Raw genomic sequence first — 16,452 nt, 5'->3', positions numbered from 1 at the left:
CTCTTGTTATTAGGATTTAAGGCTCCTTCTTTTATTTATTGCCTTTTCTATTTAAAATTACTGATTTTATTATTGAAGGGTCTTTAAATCCCATCGATAGAGATTGTTTTTGCAAGTACTAAAACTTTTACTGTTAGTTTTATACTTCCCGAGATAAGAAGAAGAACATTAAAGACATTAATATTTGATTAATCATTATCCAAATACCAAATAACTTGTTTCTTAAATATATTGGATTTTAGAATATTACCAATAAAATTATTGCCAAGCCCAGCCATAGCAAACAAATTCATTTTATGATACTAGTTAGAAACTTGTATAATTTGTTTCGCTTGTGTGTCGGTGAACTAAAGTTGTTCCATCACTTTTGTAATAACTACCGACCACAATTTAGAGTGATGATGTGTATTATGTATTCTACACTTTCTTTCTTTTTTATCAAGCATGAGAGGTAGAGAAAATTCATAGATTAATTGAGATCGGTTTTGAAAAAATGAAAAAGTCACATGCATGTTCAAGATTCGATGGCCTCGACAGCAAAAAAAAACAAAAAACAAAAAATCAACGCCCTGTGCGTGGCAGTAGGCGCTTTTTATAATTCTTTCCCTGAACAATTATAATTGTTTTTCAAATAAAGGACGTCTCGAAGATGAACAGTTGCATGATGTCCTTGTAAGTGGTCAAACTTCTTGTCTATCAGACTACCCCTCCCTGTTTTCCTTTCCTTTTCTTTCTTTGTTTTTGTATGGTAGAGAACAAATCATGCCGTTTTAACTTTTAAGTTGACTACCAAGAGAAGATGCCCACAGAAATTTCTGCAGAAAAGACAAAGAAGCTAAAAATTAAGTAGTTTTGGTGAGGTTTTCAGGGTATAGGAAAATTCCAGGAGAAAATAGGTGGGAAAGGTGCGTAGAGTGTTCATGCTGACATGCGTACCCGTCATAACAGTGCTATAGATCTTCAGTTTTCGGCAACCTAGAAGTTGACCTTCAAATAAAAAACACGTTCAATCAGTAAGATATCAATTTTCAGGAGAAAGATATGGCAGATCTAGATGTCTCCACAAATATCGTCAACTCTTATATCCCACACGTTGGTGACGCAACATAATTTTCAAGTTCAAAGTTTGAATTTGTAATTTCAGGACAGCCCAGTAGTACTAACCAGATTTTCATATTCAAGCTTTTAATTTGATGGGGTACTCTCTTCACAAAAACAAATAATTAAACAAGTTTTTTGTTGCGAACCAGAGGACATGGTGATGAAGGCTGGAAGGAGACAACATCATTGAAAAATCAACAGTTGGTTTGGCGAGAATTCTGCTGGCTCGAAGTTACTGTTCAGATTTAATAACCAGTTCTTGTATAAGATTCTAATGAATCAATTTCTGGGAAGTAATCATTGATGAACAAATTGCATCATCCTTCTCTGATCCCTTATGTTTTTAGTAACCTGCAAGGAACTCCATACATTTTTTTTTTGTAATTAAATAACTGAAAAGGCTGATATATTCATGAGATTATCAAGGTAGCCCAGAATTCCTGTCAAAGAGAACAAGTTCAAGCCTGATATTATTAGTTCCACAGTATTTGTGCCTGCCGTTGCATTCCATGCAGGGATTCTATCATTGACTGTCAGCTGACCACTACGGGAGAGTTAAAAAAAGTAGGAAAAAAGAGTTAGTGGGTTGCTGTGCCTGTGACTTTTATAAAAGATATATATTTATTTAAAGAATAGAGAGGAAACTTTTTTTATTTTTATTTTTTTTCTGGAGGCTAGATTTGATTCTAACGCCCACGAGAAAAGCTGGCTCTCTAGGCTAAAAGTCAACTTGATACGTGGATAATAGGTAGCCCAGAATTCCTGGCTCTCTTTTCTTTTCTGGAACTTGATTCACGAATAGTGCTGTCCACTTTCAAACGAGAAAAGAACAAACTAGTCTCTTAATTCTCAATTAATTTACAATTTGGTCCTTCTGGAACTAAAATAATCACACACTTGAAACATTATTCATTATTTAACGCTAATCTATCATCTAACTTGGTTAATTTCTTACGGATACTAATTTTTATTTATTAGAAAAATACAAAAGGATCTTATTGCAACATATATATCTACAAGGATGATTTATTTAAGAAAAAAAGATATGATGAATTAGAGGAATAGAAAACAAAACCATCAACTCCAATTATAAATACAACAACTCTGCTTATATTATTAATTTTTTTTTTTACAGGCACAACTTTAATAGTAAACACTAACAATTTCCATGTATCTAACAACTTATCCACTATGATTAATGAGATAAAAAGAGGTGTTTGATATAGCTATAAATGCTATTTTTTAAAATATTTTTTATTTAAAAATATATTAAAATAATATATATTTTTATTTTAAAAAATTTATTTTTAAAACCAACACATTAAAAACATATAAAATAAAATTTTAATCTGAGCAGCTTTTGAGCTTTTATAACTGTGAAATGTCTTTTCGACAGTTTTGAGACAACATTACTTAGTGTTGGCTTTATAGACCAAAGTAAAAGCTGAGTGGAGTTGGATGACCAATTTGTCGTTCTTTTCTAGATTTTGTACAATTTGCTTTTTTGAATAAGTTTGATTTTGTTCTAGAGCAACGTTGAACATGGACATTGTGCTGGTCGGCATTGCCTACCAAAGTCAGCTTCATTTTCGCATCCACAACATGACATCTACGAGTAGTTTTTGTTTTTTTGTAGAAAATCTTATCGGATTAATCAAGAGAGAGCTATCTAGATATCTTTTAGATACCAAGAGAGCAGTCAGAAGTTTACCGGGTTGCATCAAATATTGTTTTTAGAGTATTATTTTAATGTGTTTTAAAATAAAAATATTTTAAAAAACAAACGCTATCACATACTCAAACACCCTATTATTAGTGATGTGAGCACGGTCTGAAAGTGACAATCATGTTCGTTAGAACTCCAATATCCATTCAATTTGTCAACCAAGTAGAAACAGAAATGTAACTATCAAGAAAACAAAGAAGAAATTAATCCACGTAGTGATGATGAACTTGATTAATTGCAGAGCCGTTGGTTTGAATGGAGTTCAATGCATTGCTAAATAAGCTTTTGGTGGAGATGAAATATTATAGTTTTGGACGGTGTTGAGAGTGTTTAATGGTAACGATTAAAAATAATTTTTATTTGGGAATATATTAAAATAATATTTTTTTATTTTTTAAAAATTATTTTTAATAGTAACCTATTAAAATAATTTTAAAACATTAAAAAATTAATTTTAAATATTGTTTGTTTTTTAAAAACAGGTTGAAGCCGTATTCCTGAACATTTTCTTGCCTTGTGCGTGCAGATGGTGTTGTCCTATCATATGCTCTCGAAGTGGTACCTTCGCGTTAGATTACTAAAATCCAATACCGTGACATTTTGAGATGATCATATCACGTCGTTGCAAATATTTTCTTGTGACTTTTGTGGCAATAACCCCATGCATGTGTAGAATTTAGGACGATAAAAAGGAATATTGGAGGCGATCTCTCTCTCTCTCTCTCTGCGACCAATCCTGAGATTTCTGTGGAGGAAGCGGACTTGGTTGACTCTAAGTCCATATTCAGGAACTCATGGGGGAGGAGGAGCCTACGGAAAGCCTAAGGAGGCTCTGACTAATGATTCTCCTAAAGATGCTATTATGGCTGATGGGTTGACTCCACTAGTTGATTGGATTTATTCCATGAGAAATCTGAACAGGACAGTGATCGAGAGGATGATTGCCCTACAATTCACCTTTCGGCTGTTGATAAGAAACGAATCTGCAAACCATGGCAAAACGCTTTTATATGTAAGATATCTGGTAAACGTGTTGGTTATAAGTTCCAAGTTAGTAGATTGGAACAACTATGGAAGTTGAAACAACCAGTAACCTTGGCTGATACCGGGAATAATTACTACGTTGCTAGATTAATTCACGTCCGATGAGGATTACCAACGTATTCTGTTTGGTGGCCCTTGGATGGTTTCGGATCACTACTTTACAGTCAGTCAATAGCAGCCTCGTTCGTATTCCGAATTATTGCATATTGAATATTATGATAACTGGCTTTTCTCCAGAAAATTGGTAATAAGTTGGGGGGAACAGTTAGAAGTGGATGAAGCCACGCTGAAAGGTTCTAGGGCTAATCTTGCTGTTTGCATCGAAGTTGATCTAGGCAAGCCATTGATCTCTGAGTTGAGGCTGGGACGACGCAGAATATGGCGAGGGAAAATGAAGGAATTCGCTCGGTTTGTTTCTCTTTATGGACATAAAGTGGATGGTTCTGTTAAAAAGTGGAAACATATATATTTCCTGCTTGCCCTTATTTCTTCCAATTTCTGGCAAGATATCCCAGTTTTATTGTAGATATGGCACTTGCTTCTTGGCAATTTCTTTACTAGGTGAATGTCCAATCATGAATAAGAACTCAAAAATGCAGACGTCACCGAATTTTTTGATTTTTTAAAAGACTCTGATGAATCATTATAGGATAAATGCATAAATCACATTAAGTTATCGGTTGTTGAACAAATATTCATCATCAAGTCATATTATAGGCTGGGTGAGGCTGGTTACGGTAAAATTATCGAATGGACAAAAAACATTTTACTTAAAGGGAATAAGCTAAAAGAGAACTTATATGCTACCAAATCTATGATGAAACCCTTCAGACTAGGATATTAAAAAATTAATACGTGTCTAAACTTCTATATATTGCACTACCTTAAAAATATAGAATTTATCAAGTGCAGAATATGTGAACATGCTCGTTATAAACTTAGAACTAGTTGAGAAAAGACTCTTGTTGTACATAGAAAACTTAGATACTTTCCAATCACACCTAAATTATAAAGGTTATTCATTTCTCCAACAACTATTGAGTACATGATATGGAATCATACACATGATGTGGTGGATGAAGTGATGGTGTACCCTTCTGGTGGAGAAATCTCTGGAAACATTTTAATAGGGTTCATCCTTAGTTTTCAGTAAAATCAAGAAACGTGCATCTTGAGTTATTTACATACGGAAACCCATGATTGATGCATAGTTCAGAAGGTTTAAGGTTAGTATTAACTTAAACAGTTTTTTTTATTATGGTAATCTGGTTAGTTTATTAATATTACTAGAATTATTCTCTTACAAATTTGAACTACAATGAAATTTTTTACTAGGATAGAGTTGACAAGGTTGTTGTCAGGAGGGTTTGGGAGAATAACGCTGTAATTAGATAAGATTGAAATCAAGATAAATTTTTTTAATCTAAATTTTAAAATTTTATTTTTTAATTATTAACATATAATTCATTTGTACCATATAGGTTGTGTGATTTTTGATACGAGACACAAAAAAAAAACAAAAAAATATATGAAAGAAAGATAGCTTCCAGATTGGAAGGATGTAGCTATTTCGAAGGATTTCAAACCCTCGTACATATCAAAGGCTGTTTGGGTGAAATATATTCAGTACACAACGTTCAAGCATTTCATGTGATAGTCACAATTTGGTGTGGAGAACCAGAACTGGCAGATTCACGGTTCCATTACCACATACACCAACAGATCCATTTTGTTTGTTTTACATGCAAAACGGATGGTAAGTTAATTTTTTTAATATATTTATTTTTTTAATTTGTTGTTTTATATGGATATATTTAAGTAACAATAATTTTCTCTAATAGTCTACTGTTCTTAGACATATATGATAAAGCTTTTTGTAAAAATACACATGCAAAATGATAAGCTTAAAAAAAAAACAACACATAGGATTTCCATGTCATAAATACGTACTGCACCAGATCGTGTTCACCTTATAAAATTCTTGCAATTTTGCGTATGAGCAGCTTCCTGAGAATATTTCAACCTGCATCGTCGACAAGAGTGACCGACATTTTTACCACGTTCGAGGCACTAGTTGAGGTCCAATTTGCATCAAGCGGCAGGGACGAATAAAAGGTACAGATCTCCCCATGTATTCCAGGCATGTTAAAGTCAACAATGCTATTATTTTTTGAGAAAGCCAAGAACGTTAGTTGGGTATAGTTCATGGCAATGGAAGACTTGAAGTTGATACCACTACAAGTATGTAAGGTTGCCATATCTGTAGTCCACCCTCGTGCAGTCATGCTCAACACTGCGCCGCCCACAGCCTTAACATTTCATCAACATTCAACTCCACTACTTCCGAACGTTGACATTCTAACATTTTCTAGGGCCAGGTAACCTTCCACCTTTCAAGATAGAAAACGAATTTGATCTTAACAACGTAAGTCAGCACGCAATACAATGAACTTCCCGGTACATTTCCATAGATTAATTACATCAATAAATATGTGGGATTAGGGATGAAAGTTCTTCAAATGCGCACTTCTTTGAAAATCTCGCATTTCAACAGCTAGAGTAACTAGACTATAGGTCGATGATTACATGTGGATTAATTTCGCAATTTAAGCAAGGATGGAATTAATCAAGGAACCAGATCAAGTCAACCGAATACTTCTATGGCCATGTGCCTGCAACATCAATACAAGTGTGGCCACATCATGCAGAGAAATATGAACCTGAGATAAGTGCAGAACAATATTTAATTTGCTTGTTTGACTTATGATCAATATAATATTAGAAATCGATCTTCCAGGGAAGAGTTCATATGGGAGAAATCAAGCACAGCCAAGAATGCCTGAGCTGGGGTGACATAGATTGAAGTGCCTTTTAGCCTATCCGCCAGAACAGTTGACCCCAATACAGTTTGATATGATGTCTGCAACTAGCCATATTAAGGCAAAATTCAATAAATTAGTGTGAATTATTTCTTACATTTGAAATAAAAATATCTCAAACGTTAGACTAGATTTTATTTGATCCAGCTGGTGTACAAATTTTTACTTGCAGAAGTAGAAAGAAAGAAAGGTTAATTTCAAGATTTCTGAAGCAGAGATGGGTGTTGATGTTTTGTCTTGGAGACTTATCCTCTGTTCTCTACTTGTTTTACTGGTAATCTTTGTCTCCCCTTCTTCACTTGCCTCCATGATTTTCTTTCATTTTTAATTTGTTGTTGTCAAGATGAGTGCTTCTAAATTTGGTTCTTCTGGTTTAATAATTTATATATTTGCTTTGATAACAGTTTGCTAAAGACTGTAGTGCAAGAAAGATGACTCACACAAGATGGAGAGAAGTGCCGGATGATGATACAAACGGTCTGCAACACAATCGAGAACCTGATTTGCAACAGCTTTCAAAGGATGATCATCTTCTAACCAGGCACAGTAGGGATGGTGATCATCGAAACCATGAACATGCTCATCTATCATCACATATGAATCATATGGACCCTTCAGACAAGATTTTCTTCACCATAGAAGATCTGCAAGTTGGAAAAACACTTCCACTTTACTTCTACTATAGAGACCCTTCAACTTCTCCTCATCTGATATCTAGAGAAGAAGCCAATTCAATTCCTTTCTCTTTAGCAAAATTACCTTATCTTCTTGAATTTTTCTCTTTGTCCAAAGAATCTCCTCAAGCCAAAGCCATGGAATATACACTAACACAATGTGAACTTGAACTCATGGAAGGTGAGACCAAGTTCTGTGCTACTTCCTTGGAATCCATGCTTGATTTTGCACAGGCCACTTTTGGATCGGAAACCCAAGTAAAAGCCTTAACTACCAATCATCTTAGAAAGCCAGTTGCACCTATACAAAACTACACCATTGTGGAGGAGCCTAGAGAGATCTTGGTACCAAAAGTGATAGGATGTCATACCATGCCTTACCCTTACGTAGTTTATTATTGCCATAGCCAAGAAGGTGGGAACAGGTTATTTGAGATTTCACTTGGTGGTGAGAATGGAGATAGAGTCCAAGCTATTGGTGTTTGCCACATGGACACCTCTCGATGGGATCCTGACAACCCATCATTTCGTGTGCTGAAAATAAAGCCTGGAACTGCCCCTGTATGCCATATTTTCCCAGCAGATAACATAGTATGGGTGCCTTTGCTTTCATAAATGCAGTAGTAATATTTGTGGTTGTGATTGTAAGATATGTCCTGAGACTTGAATCATGTCATACGCTTGTCTGTAAAATTGTGCTTGTCGATATAGTCATGGACTGATGTATACCAATGTTCCCTCTTACAAGACTAATAAAGAATATTGGTGATTCTGTACTTCGTTTCTTGGAAATGTCTTGGAATGCTGGTGTTCTACGATGACAGACAAAGGTATTCTCTTCGGGAGAACCCGGCTTCGAAAACTATTTGGGGGATAACTGGATTTCATGTAAATCCAGCCAGAACTTGCCTGATTTCTATGCCATGACTGGATCTAATCATGGCTTAAAATAACGTACAAATCCAATCCAGCTATTTACAACAGGATGCATAAAACCCTGGTCCAGTAATGTTTACCTCGTAATTGATTGAGGTGGCTTGTTTCCTAACCTCAAACGTACCGTGACACTAAAATACAAACTGAGCAACAACTCAACTTATTTCATCGACTTCACAGCATATCATCAAGGATCCACATTTATTTTTATAATACAGCACTCGAAGCAAGGAGGTAGCACTGCTAACTTCATTATTTAGAGCCTAAGACGAGAACATCAGTCCCCTTGTTGATATCCTTGGAGAATTTACCATCTTCTGCTGGTTTGTTTCAGAGTCAGTAACAGAGGACTTCTCACTCTTGGGCTCGGTAGTTGTACCGTGATAGATACGGTGGCTCGACCATTCATCACACTTGAGCTCAGTATCAGTAGTTGTTCCATGATAAATTCGTGGTTGGACCAATCATCATTGCTGGGCTGAGTAGTTGTTCCATGACAAATACGTTGGTTCGACCAACCATCCAAATCCATTTTCTCCTTTTCATTCCCCGGAGTTTCATGATAAATACGAAGATTGGAATTAATCATCCAAATCGAGAGGTCTATCTTTCCTAGGCTCTGCAAAAGTCCAGTGAGAATTCCGAGGAAAATAATGTCAATTGTCAGGAAACATTCTTGACAAGTTGGTCATTTTTTTAGCCTCTTGGCTTGGTTTTCAATAAGCCCTTGAGTTACTTTAGGAATTGGCTGTCCTTTCATATTTCTCCCCCGATATTCTCCAAGGTCTTCTCTGCCATTAATGGTGCCTGCAAGCTGCCCAGAAGAAAAAACAAATTGTTAACCCATGCATGCAACTGATTTAAAACATTTCTTTTATATTTATGTACATGATTACTTATTCTATTTTCCTTAATATGCTCGTCTTTTGACTGATTAATGGGCACGTAATTATCAATAACATGTTTGTCTATATATAAAAAAAAGTTGAAGATTTATATTCTATACGACGAATGAAAATGGATGGTAAGAGTACAATAATTTCATGCTTCCCAGGAGAATTGATAAAAGGGTAAGAAAGAAAAGTTTCATGCACGAAACTACACTGTCCCAGAAGGGCCTGAAAGAAGTGCTAGCTCTAGAGATGGTAGCATGCCATATTTTGCCTTACCCTTCGCAGTTTATTATTGTCACAGTCAAGAGAGTGAAAACAAGGTTCTCGAGGTTACTCTAGAAGGTGAGAATGGAGACAGTGGAAGCTGCTGCTGTTTGCCACGGATACATCTACCAGGAATCCTACCATTTCAACTTCTTGGCATGAAGCCTGGAACTTCTCCAGTATGCCATTTCTTCTCTCCAAGCAATCTTCTTTGGGTTCCAGTATCAATATCCACCATGTAATTTTAGTTACTTCTATATGTTTAATTATTACGAAGCCTTGAACTTTGTTGTATAAATTTAATGGAGCTAGCATGCATGTATCGTTACTGAATCCATCTATAAAAACCTTGTTACTTGGAAGAGCAACAACTCCAACTCCGGCGCTAAATGGAAACCTTGTTGTTATTATTTTGTTGGTTTTGATTTTTCTTCGAGGGAAGTTAAATAAAATATCAAAATGTTTTTTTTTCACTCATAAATGTTATTCCTACATATATCTCTTAAAAAAACTAAAACCAATAAAATAAGACCAATAAAAAAATTAATTAATTAAATGTAGTCACATGAAAAAAATAATCAAAATCATTAAAGAAAAATAAAATATTTATTTATTTCATTCTAATATAATTAGCTTTTTCAAATGATTTTTTTCATTACATGGAAAAAAAAGTTATATTTATATTATTCAAAATATTATTTTATCAATTTAAATCTTTAAAATAGCATCTCCCCTTCCCCTTCTTGAAGATGCTCTAAGTATCTGATCCAGGGAATAAAATTGTTACTAGTGTTTAAAATTTGATGTTAATGGCATTGAAGTATAGTAAAATTGTTAATCGAGTTTTGATCCAATATCAAAAAAACAATCTAGCATTGTATTAGTATTAGAAAAATATCTCAATATTATAGTATGATTTATTTTAAAAAAGATAGTTAAATAAAAAATAATTTTTAAAAAAATAATATTATTAAACTTTGAAGAGTTAATAAACTGATTTACGAATTTAGCAAGGTAACCCGGGTTGCCTCGATTCATGGATTTAGCGGGTACCTTTTATTTTTCTTATTTTTTTAATTGAAATCAATTTTGTGATTATCTATTTTTTATCATAAAATTAAAAAAAAAATTAATTTCAAGAAAAAAACCATGTTATTAAATTTTAGAAAGTTCATGGACCTATTTGCAGGTTTGACATGTATTACTTATATTTTTTTTCCTTTTTTTAAATTTATTTTTTCTCTTTTATCATTCTATATTAGATTGATAAGAATTGAATTTTATAATTTATTTTATTTTGCTTTATATGATATTATCGCGGTCTAAAAAAAAATTCTAATATTGGGTTAGTGTTCAATTTGAGATCGTATATTTTTGTTATCATAAAGTTAAATAACAATAGTTTCAAGAAAAAAATATTTTAATTCCAATAGAGTTCATAATCCAATTCACGAGTTGGACGAGTTGACTTAGGTTGCCCAATTCACTAATTTGGCGAATTTATCTATCGAACGTGATATGTTTTTTTTATTGTTTCACCCATGGTTTTTAAACTCGACCCGGTAGTCGACCCAGTCTAATGATTGGTCACGGGTTAGATGGGTTGATCCGGGTCAACAAAAAAAAAACATTTTCACTCACTCCTCACAAATGCCCCCAATTAAAAACCCAACAAAAACACCAACAAAGAAAATCCAATTCCAATTCCAGAAACCAGCAAGCAAACGCAAACCTATTTCCACAAATTTTCCATGAATCCCACCACTAAAAAATATCCTAGCATCGTATTAGTATTAGAAAAATATCTCAACATTATGATATGATTTATTTTAAGAAAGATAGTTAAATAAAAAATAGTTTTAAAAAAAACAATATTATTAAACTTTGTAGAGTTAATAAACCAATTTACGAATTTAACGAGGTAACCAGGGTTGCCTCGATTCATGGATTTAGCAGGTACCTTTTATTTTTCTTATTTTTTTAATTGAAATCAATTTTGTGATTGTTTATTTTTTATCATAAAATTAAAAAAAAATCAGGGAAAAAAACCATGTTATTAAATTTTAGAAAGTTCATGGACCTATTTGCAGGTTTGACATGTATTACTTATATTTTTTTTTTCTTTTTTCTAATTTTTTTTCTCTTTTATCATTTTATATTAGATTAATTGAGAATTAAATTTCATAATTTATTTTATTTTGCTTTGTATGATGTTATCGCGGTCTAAAAAAAATTCTAATATTGGGTTAGTGCTCAATTTGAGATCGTATATTTTTGTTATCATAAAGTTAAATAACAATAGTTTTGAGAAAAAATTATTTCAATTTCAATAGAGTTCATCACCCAATTCACGGGTTTGACGAGTTGACTTAGGTTACCCAATTCATTGGTTTGGCGAATTTATCTATCGAACATGATGTGTTTTTTTTATTGTTTCACTCTTTTTTAATATTAGATTAGTTGAGAAATGAACTTTATGATTTATTGTTTTATATTTTATATATGGTTATTATGATCTGAAATAAATATATATTTTATAATTAATACTTGATTTTATGAGTATTTTTTATATATATAATTAAATAAAAAAAAACTAATCTACTTGACCAGATTGATTTAATAACACTATGGAAAAAAAAAAAAAAATTTCTCTTGACATTTTTTTCTAAGTTTTTTTTTTTTTTGCATCCGAACCACTGTGAAATGCAGGCAAAATGGACTAGTTATTACCAAACATAGTAAAACCTTTCCCCGTTACACCTTCGTTAACTGGAAAAGATGGGAGTGCAATATAAAATCTTCGAAAGAAATTATAAATGGATATAAAGGGGGCTAACCTGGTTTTTTCTTTACTCAGAAATAAAATACAAAGGAAAAAGAAAAGAAAATTGTTTAATTAGCAGCGCCAAGCAAAGCCGAAGATTTCTCCGTGCCTGTCAGCTTGTAAAATCTAAACCCCCTTCGCCATCCCCCCATCAAAATCCCCCACACACACAATCCCTCTCTCAAACACTCTTGAGATTATTATAGCTTCGAAATGGTAGGAGCATCAGCTATTTCTGCCCCTGCTACCAGCTTCTCTATCTTTCCTCGCGCCAAATCCCCTTCTCTTTCTTTATTCTCTCACAGGTAACATCATGTAGTATACACCTGTATTCTTTGCTAATTTTCTATCCGATTTTTCCTAGTGCTTAATAGTATCATTTCTTTGGTTAATTGCAGAAGAAACTCGGTGGTTTCTGCCTTGCCTAGACCCTATAGTGATTCTTCAACTAGTAGGGAGTTTTACATGATTTTTTTTATTTACCCAGTTCGTTTTTTAGCTTGATTATTGTTAAAGCATGCTTCAGTTGAGTTCAATGTCCTTAATTTTGAATGTTATGACTGACCCAGTTCTTTTTTTAGCTTAATTGTCGTTAAAAATATGCTTAAAATGAATTCAATGCCCATAATTTGATTATGTTTTTTGTCAGACCTGAAATTTTTTTTTTTTTTTTTTTTTTATAAATGTGTAACTCTGTCATGTAGGATTATCCCTAAGGATCGACGAGAAGGGTTTTCGTGATGCTAAACAAAGGTTTCTTGCTTTTGTCCCTTTGACTTTAAAGGGGTTTACATACTCTATATTTATATAATTTGTTTTTGAATATTTAATTAGACTGTATATAATGATTAACTAGTTGTTTCGGTAGTTACACATTTCTTCTAGCTGATACATATTTGTCAAGTAATGATTTTATCACACAGTTATGTCACAGTTGAAGCAAAGGGGGGAAATCCGCCCATTATGCCAGCAGTGATGACTCCAGGAGGACCTATGGATTTGTCATCTGTGTTATTTAGGAATCGCATAATTTTCATTGGGCAGCCAATAAATTCACAGGTGGCTCAACGAGTTATATCACAGCTCGTGACTCTAGCAACTATTGATGAGAAAACAGATATTCTGGTGTGGCTATTTTCTTAGTTTATTAGTTTTGTACTTAACTGTTGTAATCAGTTTATAGAGCTTGGAAGTAAATGGTTTAGCCAAATTTTATGTGCTTGTGACCTTTTATTGCATTTGCAGTTGTATCTGAATTGTCCTGGTGGAAGCACTTACTCTGTTCTGGCAATTTATGATTGCATGTCTTGGGTAATTTTTTTATCACTAATATTTTCTTTTTTCATCCGAGCATAACTTTTAGCACATTGGCAACCTCATCATGGGATTCTGATCTTACAACCTTCTAAGTGGTAGTAATAACAGAAATGAACTTTAAAGACCAAATGAAAATTTGTTTTTGACCCTTTCTGTTAGAGAAGTGATTATAAGATCAATGAAGTGAACATGCATACTTATAAAGTTGGTTTAATAAATCATAATTTGAGCGTTGAAGTAAGTGGCATCTAGTCTTAAACAATTAATATGATCTTCTGTCTAAATAAATGATAACTGCCCCAGAAAATATGTATGCATTACATTTTGTTCCATCCATCTATCTTTTTATTTCTCTGATTTCTTCTTCTATATGATGCAATCTTTGATGACTCTTAATGCTCTCAGATAAAGCCTAAAGTTGGCACTGTATGTTTTGGAGTGGCTGCAAGCCAAGGAGCGCTTCTTCTTTCTGGAGGAGAGAAGGGAATGCGGTATGCAATGCCTAATGCACGTATTATGATTCATCAACCGCAGGGTGGCTGTGGGGTGAGAATCGATTTCCAAATTTCTTTAATGCTTTTGAGAGTATGCAAGAGTTCCCTTTTTTGCTGCTAGCTGAAATGGAAAAGGATCTTTGTTAGGACATACATCATATAATTTCACATCAAAAGCTAGCTAGTCCTGTTTAATCGTATGTGATCTCCAGATTGTTACTTAAATTAAAAGCTGCATCTTTTTTATTATTACTGAAGTTTCTATTATTGTGTTTAACTTGCTCTTCTGTCATAGCATACTGGTGCATGTGAGTGCAAAATTCAAAATGCAAAAACTGTAATAATATAAGTCCGCTACATTGCAACAGTTCCAAAATCTTGGGTGTTTGGAATAGTAATGAATATATATGTTATGTTGTAGTCGTTGATGCAATTTGCAATATTTGCTTCCAGGGTCATGTGGAGGATGTGAGACGCCAAGTAAATGAAGCAGTTCAAGCTCGTCATGTGAGTATTCCCACCTAGTTCATTCACATGCTGATTGACTTACTGGGAAGATGAAACCCAATTAATGGCTGAATACCTGTTAGCCTGGTTGAATCACAATTGGAAACCCAAGAGTTTCCTAGTTCAAGATTTGAGTGTGGCAGGGCCATATACTCAAAGCTGAAGTTCACACTCGAGAAGTTGACAAACTTGTTTTGCAAGCACCATGCTAGTGGGGCTGGTGTTTTTATTTTTTGGGAAGGGGGGTGGGACTATTTATCTTTTCCTGTGGTGCTTATCTATAACAAGATGTCCCAAAACTTGCATGTTCAAGGTAAAAAGATATTCAATGTTTACTGAAGTTCTAGAGCTCTGGGATTATTGGCTCTTGTCGTTTGAATTCCTGTAAAGCCTTCAGCACTTCGCTAGTTTTTGGAACTTTTAAATGGAAGATTGCTCTAATTAACGTAAAATGCAGTCTTATTTTGCTTGTAATTCTGGTGCAGAAAATTGACCAAATGTATGCTACATTCACTGGTCAACCCCTTGAGAAAGTACAGCAATACACTGAGAGAGATCGTTTCTTATCCACTTCAGAGGTATGTGGCGCAACTTGTTTTTCATTTCCTTTTTAGATAGACATCAGTGCTTGGATAGAACCTGCTCAAACACTTGCATGCGTGTGGATGTTTATACATATGTCTGCACTCTCGCATTATTGGAGACAAGAAAATGTCCTAATAAAAATCTTATATATGAGATAACATTAAATTTTATTCTCTTTCATGTTTCTGTACCACCTGCATCACTCCTGTAACTTCATTATGCGTTTGATTGGATCGCTTAATTCATGGTGATGATTGCATTTCTAACATTTACTTGCATACATGTCATCTTTTAGCAGTTTAAGACCCCCTTCCAACTATGTTTTTGTCTGAGCTTTTCACTCTACTTACTGTATGCATTTTGACAACCATATTAATCACCATGTTGCTTTTTGCTGCCCTTTGTTGCAGGCTATGGAGTTTGGGCTCATCGATGGCATCCTGGAAACAGAATATTAAACTAGGATTTTAGTACTATTCACCGTCTTTGAATGCAGTGGGAAGTTGGATATAATTTTGATGTGATTGAGTTGCCCTCCACTTTTTATTAGTTGTGATCCTACGTTACCAAGTGGTATTTTCAATTTCAATGCCAATTATTCCCACTATTTTGATTTTACAAACTCGATTTCAAGCATAACATTCACTTGGTGATTGTTCCAAGAGAGCTATTTTTTCTAACCGCGCAGTTCTTCAGCCACTTGAAAAGATATATCCCGGATTTCCCTGCTCACTATGCATGTATTTCAGTGCGCAAACCTGATGACTCAGTTGGGCCATCGATTATGTTCTTGAGATATTTTTTAAAAAATAGCAAGTTTCGTTAATTATTATTATTAAAAGAAACTAAAAATGATAGTGGTTTTGCTATAACTTTTTTACCGTAGCTTTAGACTTATTCACATTGTGAATTGGAATGGTAAAATTATGATTTTGCTAATATCAACAAAACACAATTGGCTTTGGATGTGGTGATGGTATGGTTGGTTGGGGTTTTATTTTTTCTACATAATAAAATGATTACTATATCATTTGATGCAAAAAATAATGCATGGTGGGTAGGTGGGTAGGTTTTTTTTTTAGAAGCACAATAGTATGATTACATTGATCTTGATTTAAAATTGTTTTGAACTTGGGTCAAGGGGTTTTTTTGTTAATTTTCTTATGATTTTTTTGTTATTATCAAGTTAGGAAAAATTAGTATTTTAG

The 16,452-nt window shown here is 33.7% G+C and overlaps 2 protein-coding genes across 3 annotated transcripts; both read left to right on the top strand.

The window, feature by feature from the left end:
- Nucleotides 1-6,324: 6,324 nt before the first annotated feature.
- Nucleotides 6,325-8,200, top strand: LOC7461209 (BURP domain protein USPL1). 2 transcript variants are annotated; one of them, XM_002306060.4, is made up of 3 exons: nt 6,325-6,811; nt 6,923-7,024; nt 7,155-8,200. In XM_002306060.4, the coding sequence occupies exons 2-3, from the start codon at nt 6,968-6,970 to the stop codon at nt 8,037-8,039; spliced, it is 942 nt and encodes a 313-aa protein (XP_002306096.2). In that variant the 5' UTR covers nt 6,325-6,811; nt 6,923-6,967; the 3' UTR covers nt 8,040-8,200. The 2 variants fall into 2 exon arrangements, with proteins under 2 accessions (XP_002306096.2, XP_024454564.1); XM_024598796.2 differs by having other exon boundaries at nt 6,362-7,024.
- A 4,142-nt stretch (nt 8,201-12,342) lies between these two features.
- LOC7469984 (ATP-dependent Clp protease proteolytic subunit 6, chloroplastic) lies at nt 12,343-15,924 on the top strand. The gene is made up of 9 exons (XM_002306058.4): nt 12,343-12,646; nt 12,740-12,792; nt 13,046-13,094; nt 13,265-13,466; nt 13,587-13,652; nt 14,064-14,204; nt 14,606-14,659; nt 15,145-15,237; nt 15,655-15,924. The coding sequence occupies exons 1-9, from the start codon at nt 12,555-12,557 to the stop codon at nt 15,700-15,702; spliced, it is 798 nt and encodes a 265-aa protein (XP_002306094.1). The 5' UTR covers nt 12,343-12,554; the 3' UTR covers nt 15,703-15,924.
- The last annotated feature ends 528 nt before the right edge of the window (nt 15,925-16,452 follow it).

The sequence above is a fragment of the Populus trichocarpa genome, chromosome 4, assembly GCF_000002775.5.
Source record: "Populus trichocarpa isolate Nisqually-1 chromosome 4, P.trichocarpa_v4.1, whole genome shotgun sequence".
In the NCBI taxonomy this organism is placed as follows: Eukaryota; Viridiplantae; Streptophyta; class Magnoliopsida; order Malpighiales; family Salicaceae; genus Populus; species Populus trichocarpa.
Note: the sequence above shows the minus strand (reverse complement) of the source record. Positions and strands in the feature narration are given on the sequence as shown.

Excerpts from the sequence above, each read along its gene's own strand:
- LOC7461209 (XM_002306060.4), top strand. The coding sequence starts at position 6,968 with ATGGGTGTTGATGTTTTGTCTTGGAGACTTATCCTCTGTTCTCTACTT. Across the intron at positions 7,025-7,154 it reads GTTCTCTACTTGTTTTACTG|TTTGCTAAAGACTGTAGTGC; the intron begins GTAATCTTTGTC and ends CTTTGATAACAG.
- LOC7469984 (XM_002306058.4), top strand. The coding sequence starts at position 12,555 with ATGGTAGGAGCATCAGCTATTTCTGCCCCTGCTACCAGCTTCTCTATC. Across the intron at positions 13,095-13,264 it reads TTTCGTGATGCTAAACAAAG|TTATGTCACAGTTGAAGCAA; the intron begins GTTTCTTGCTTT and ends TTTATCACACAG. Across the intron at positions 15,238-15,654 it reads GTTTCTTATCCACTTCAGAG|GCTATGGAGTTTGGGCTCAT; the intron begins GTATGTGGCGCA and ends CCTTTGTTGCAG.